The 6,000-nt window shown below is 37.6% G+C and overlaps 1 protein-coding gene across 1 annotated transcript in view; it reads left to right on the top strand.

Annotated features, from left to right (window-relative positions):
* The first annotated feature begins 249 nt into the window (after nucleotides 1-249).
* Nucleotides 250-6,000, top strand: part of KLHL3 (kelch like family member 3) — a 97,713-nt gene continuing 91,962 nt past the window's right edge. Inside the window, exon 1 of the mRNA XM_049649234.1 lies at nucleotides 250-429. Coding sequence (XP_049505191.1) covers nucleotides 392-429 — 38 coding nt within the window. The 5' untranslated portion in view covers nucleotides 250-391. The remainder of the gene's footprint in view (nucleotides 430-6,000) is intronic.

Genomic DNA, 6,000 nt, shown 5'->3' with positions numbered 1-6,000 from the left:
CTCCATCTCCTCCACCCCTTTAGGGCATGGGGGATGGAGGATAAGGATATCCCACAAAGTCGCACACGTGATGGTAGTAGCTGAGCTAGGACCCAGCTTCCACCAGAGGAATGTAGTTTGCACTGGAAGATCCTGCAGAAATGGCTGACCCAACGCATTTTCTTTTCCTGCTGGGTCTGTGACAAAGAGAACAAGCTGACAAAGATGCTTCTGGTGGGTGGGCAAATGCACGGAGTTGTAGCAGCTGGGTAACTGGGTTTACCAACATGTGATCCTCTCTTTCCCCTCCCACTCTCTTCCTGTTCACAGCATCAAGCCGAACTCTCAGCCCCCGGTTCAGGCTGGGGATGATGAGAAGAACCAGAGGATCATCACTGTCAACTCTGCCCACATGGGGAAGGCGTTCAAGGTGATGAATGAACTGCGGAGGTACTTTTCCTATTTTGCCTGTGCCCTTTTGGGAAGAGCTTGTTGAGTGAGCGTCATCAGAGACTGAGAACAGAAGTCGGAACACCACCACCTAGTGAATTCTGACTCTTCCCCACCTACTCTCAGTCACTTGGCTTCCCCTTTAAACTCCAGTCGAGACAGATTGGCTTTCAGAAAGTACTCTATCTCCTTTGCATTTATTTAACACTTTTCATTGTACTCCTTAATCACAGAGGAATAATTTTTTATGGCTATAGCAGTTCTGTTCATAAACTTGGTTTCCAACCAAACCAGCTGCCTAATGACTAATAATAGACTGATTGCAATACCTACACATAGTTGCAGATTAAAGATTGTGGGTGCTACACATTTTCTGTTGGCCTCCCTCCCTCATTCCTTGGTCTGAACTTAGCTTGTTAAGACAGCTATGTAAGTGGGAAAATATCTAGCTTCTTCAATGTAGTTTAACTGTGTAAAGGAAGGAATGAAATGCAAATGTGCTCATCCTTTGTAGGCTGGCTAATAGTGAGTGTGTGCAGGCTATTTATAAAGCTGATATGTGCATTTGGTGAGTTTGCTGCAAAACAGATTTGGGATGCTGAACATGTTTTTCTCTATAAAGGCTGTACACCCAGTTTCCTCCCTACTAGAGAACTCAGAAGGTTCCTTTGCCCACAGCATTATTTACAGCATAGTTAGCCCTATTGTGAGCTATAATCCCTAGTCTCCTCTTTTCTCTGTTGTTTGTGAGCTCCCTGAGGGCAGGGACAACTTCTGAATCGTTTTGATCTCTAGCACCTGGTACTTCATGGGCTCTTCAAGGCATTTACCAAAGATGCCCAGAGGCACTGACTAGGCTCTGCGATGGGTCGCTTAAAAAATGTAAATAGTTAAATGAAAATGACCTTCCCATAATACAAAATAGGTGTTATGAATGAGGAATGCATCAGGCGCCTGTCTGTTGATAGAAGTGCAATAATTATTTGTTTCTGAAAGGGTACTATGAAAGCAAATATGTCATACGCCACCTTTGGAGAACACTTTATAAAGGGATGATGCTTGAGCTAAATTTTGAAAGACAAGTAAGAGTTAAAGAAATGAAAAGTGGCGGGATTAGGGGGAAGTCTTCCAGGTAGAGACAATGGCATAAGTAAAAAGCACATATAGCTAACGATGTGTTTGTTGAGTAGGGGCTTGAACTACTTTTATTAATTTATTTTTTAAAAAGTTTATTTATTTATTTTGTGAGAGAGAGAGAGAGCACAAGAGCATGGGAGGGGCAGAGAGGGAGGGAGAGAGAGAATCCCAAGCAGGCACTGTGCTGTCAGTGCACAGCCCGACATGACGCCCGTTCCCATGAACAGTGAGATCATGACCTGAACCAAAATCAAGAGTCAGACACCTAACTGACTGAGCCACCCAGACACTCCAGGGGTTGAACTACCTTTTTCTTTCTTTCTTTTTTTTAAAATATACTTTATTGTCAAATTGGCTTCCATACAACACCCAGTGCTCATCCCAACAAGTGCCTTCCTCAGTGCCCATCACCCACTTTCCCCTCTTCCCCACCCCCCCATTAACCCTAGGTTTGTTTTCTGTATTTAAGAGTGTCTTATGGTTTGCCTCTCTCCCTCCCTGTTTGTAACTTTTTTTTTCCCTCCCCCTTCTCCATAGTCTTCTGTTAAGTTTCTCAAGATCCACATAGGAGTGAAAACATATGGTATCTTTCTTTCTCTGACTTATTGCACTTAGCATAATACCCTCCAGTTCCATCCACGTTGCTGCTAATGGCCAGATTTCATTCTTTCTCATTGCCAAGTAGTATTCCATTGTATATATAAACCATATCTTTATCCTCATCAGTTGATGGACATTTAGGCTCTTTCCATAATTTTGCTATTGTTGAAAGTGCTGCTATAAACATTGGGGTACATGTGCCCCTATGCATCAGCACTCCTGTATCCCATGAGTAAATTCCTAGCAGTGCTATTGCTGGGTCATAGGGTAGTTCTATTTTTAATTTTTTGAGGAACCAGAGCAGCTGCATCAGTTTGCATTCCCACCAACAGTGCAAGAGGGTTCCCATTTCTCCACATCCTTGCCAGCATCTATAGTCTCCTGATTTATTCATTTTAGCCACTCTGACTGGCATGAGGTAGTATCTCAGTGTGGCTTTGATTTGTATTTCTCCAGGGGTTGAACTACTTTAAAAAAAAATTCTGTCTGGTTCTGTATTTGTTTCCTCATTTCCTTTTTCTGTAGGGCCCAGTCTTTGGCATTAAAAACCAAGTTAAATTAAATTTGTCTTATGCACTATTGCTCAATATTTATTATGCCTCCTGCCAGATTTCCTGGAAGCTCTACCCATAGTTGTTTTAGGCAGTGGTCAGTGTTCATGGGTCCAGTTTTCTTGTTCCTGAGGAATTTGTGTTGTTTTCCATAGATACTAGGTAGATAGTAGTGACATTCCTCATTTAGTTCTCTTCAGTATGGCTTGTGTCTTCTGTCTGATTTAAGACTCCAGGCCTCCAAGTAAACAACCTAACTTTACATTTCAAGGAATTAGAAAAAGAAAAACAAACTAAGTGAAGTTATCAGAAGGAACAAAATAAATATTAAAGATTAGAGCAGAGATAAATGAAATGAGACTAAAAAGACAACAGAAGAAAATCATTGAAAGTGATAATTGGCTTTTTGAAAAGGTAAACATAACTTTAGCTAGACTAACCAAGGAAAAAAAAAAAAGAGAGAAGACTCAAAATTATAAGTGAAAGAGGAGGCATTACAACTTGATACCATGGAAATACAAAAGATTTTAAGAGGCTACTATGAACAATTGTATGCCAACAAATTGGATAATCTAGAAGAAATGGACAAAATCCTTGAAAAGTACAAATTACCAAAACTGAATCATTAAGAAATAGAAAATCTGAACAGACCAGTAATGATTAAGGAGATTGAATCAGTAATCAGAAATCTCCCAATAAAAAAAGGCCTATGACCAGATGGCTTCACTGGTGAATTCTACCAAATATTCAAAGAAGAATTAATGCCAGTCCTTCTCAATTCTTCCAAAACATTGATGAGAAGGGATCACTCACAAACTCATTTTAACAAGGCCAGCAATTACCTTGATATCAAAGCCAGATAAGGGCACTATAAGATAAGAAAACTGCAGGCCAGTATTCCTCGTGAATATTGATGTAAAAATTCTCAACAAAATACTAGCAAACTGAATTCAACGGTACATTAAAAAGATCATACACATTAATAGACTGAAGGATAAAAATCATATGATCCTCTTAATAGATGCAGAAAGTGTTTGACAAAATCCAACATCCTTTTATGATAAAAACTCCCAACAAATTGGATATAGAAGGAACATACCTCATCATAATAAAGGCCGTATATGACACATCTACAGCTGCTATCACATTCCATGATAAAAGGTTGAAAGCTTTTCTTCTGAGGTCAGAAACAAGACAAGGGTACTTACTCTCACCATTCCTATTGAACAAAAACTGGAAGTCCTAGACAGAGCAGTTAGTCAAAGTGGTGGGCATCCATATAAGAAAGGAAGAAGTAAAATAGTCTCTGCAGATAACAAGATCCTTTTTATAGAAAAACCTAAAGATGCCCCCAAAAAACTTTAGAACTGATAAACAAATTTGGTAAAGTCACAGGATACAAAATCAACTTATTAAAATCAGTTGCATTTCTATATGCTAACAGTGAACTATCTGAAAAAGAAAGAAAACAGTTCCATTTCCAATAGTGTCAAAAACAGTAAAATATTTAAAAATTTATCCAAGGAAGTGAGGGATCTGTATGCTGAAAACTATTATATGTTATTGAAAGAGATTGAAGAAGACAAAAATAAATGGATAGATATCTGTTTTATGTATTGGAGGAATTAATATTGCTGGTGTCCATAATACCCAAAGCCATCTATACATTCAATGCAACCTGTATCACAATTCCAATGCCTTTTTTTGCAGAAACAGAAAAAAATTCTACAATTTGTAAGGAGCCAAAAACAACCCTGAATAGCCAAAGCAGTCTTGTAAAAGAAGAACAAAGCTGGAGATACACAGTTTCTGATTTCAAACGATATCACAAACACAGACCATGAACAGAATTGAGAGCCCAGAAATAAACCCACATATATGTCAACTAATATTTGACAAAGAAGCTAAGAATACTTAGTGGAGAAGTAGCCTCCTCAGTAAATGGTGTTAAGAAAACCGGACAGCCACATGAAAAATAATATAATTGGACCTGAATCTTAATTCTCCTCACGGAAGTTAACTTGAAGTGGATTGAAAGACTTGAAAGTAAGACCTAAAACCATACCACTTCTAGGAGAAAACAGGAAAATCCCATTTTACACATAAAGACATTATTGAGAGGATACCATTTTTAAAGGTCACAGAATCCACAGAAATAATATTTTCCCAGATCTTTGGGCATCCCTTAGCTCAGTTAATTTGACACATAAGATTAACCATTACAATCTTGTTCTTCCATTTTTCTTTTCTTTTTTTTTCAAATAGAGCACAATCTGTATATGTTTTGTCAGGAAATTTTTAGTGCAGGTTTAGGCATAGATTTCCCTTTTATTTTTCTTTTAATTTAAAAAATTTCCATTTTTCTTTTTCTTTCTTTTTTTTTTTTTGAAAAGGAACATAATTATAGATCATTTAGAAAATAAATATGAGCAAAAAATCATCTATAATTTTAATACCCAGTGGTTACCATTGTTAACACTTGGGAGAATATTTTTCTTAAAAATATATCTTAACCAGATTTTTTTTCTCTTACCACTATATTGAACAAGTTTTCTTTTTCTTTTTTTTTTTAATTTGTTTTTTGATTTTAATTAAACTCTCTGTCACACGTGAAGCTCGAACTTATGACCTGGTGATCAAGAGTCACATGCTCTATGGACTGAGCCAGCCAGGTGCCCCTGTATTGAACCAGTTTTTCTGTGTTAGAACTGTTCTACAACATTATTTTAAGTGGATGAATGATTTTCTGTATTTTTGGTTAATTTTTGAAAAACCCAGTTCCTGTTGTTAGATGTTTTAAGTATTCAAATCTCTTCTGTAAACAGCACCTGCAGTGGTAATGTTTGGAGCAATATGGCATACTGGGCACAAGCATAGACCATGGAGGCAGGCAACCTGGTTTCAAATCTTGGCTCCAGTAGTACAGTTCTGTGACCCTGTACAAGTTAATTAATGTTCCTGCCCTCACTTTTGTCAAACATAAAATGAGGCTAATAGTAGTTCCAGGGTTGCTGGCTTGTTAAGGGGATACTAAGTAAAGTCCTTAGAACAGTGATAGCACATGTATTACTGTTGTTAAACACTTGTGCACATTCACAATTATTTCTATAGAATTAATTCCTTAGAAGTAGAATTACTGATTTCAACAGCATGTAGCATAATAATAATAATAATAATAATAATACCTCTTCCTTAGATATTGTTTTGAGGCCCTGGCACATAACGAACATTCTGCAACTCCTAGCTATGATTATGATGATGGTAGTGGTGGTGATTGAGGAGC

This window comes from Panthera uncia (assembly GCF_023721935.1).
Source record: "Panthera uncia isolate 11264 chromosome A1 unlocalized genomic scaffold, Puncia_PCG_1.0 HiC_scaffold_17, whole genome shotgun sequence".
In the NCBI taxonomy this organism is placed as follows: Eukaryota; Metazoa; Chordata; class Mammalia; order Carnivora; family Felidae; genus Panthera; species Panthera uncia.
Note: the sequence above shows the minus strand (reverse complement) of the source record. Positions and strands in the feature narration are given on the sequence as shown.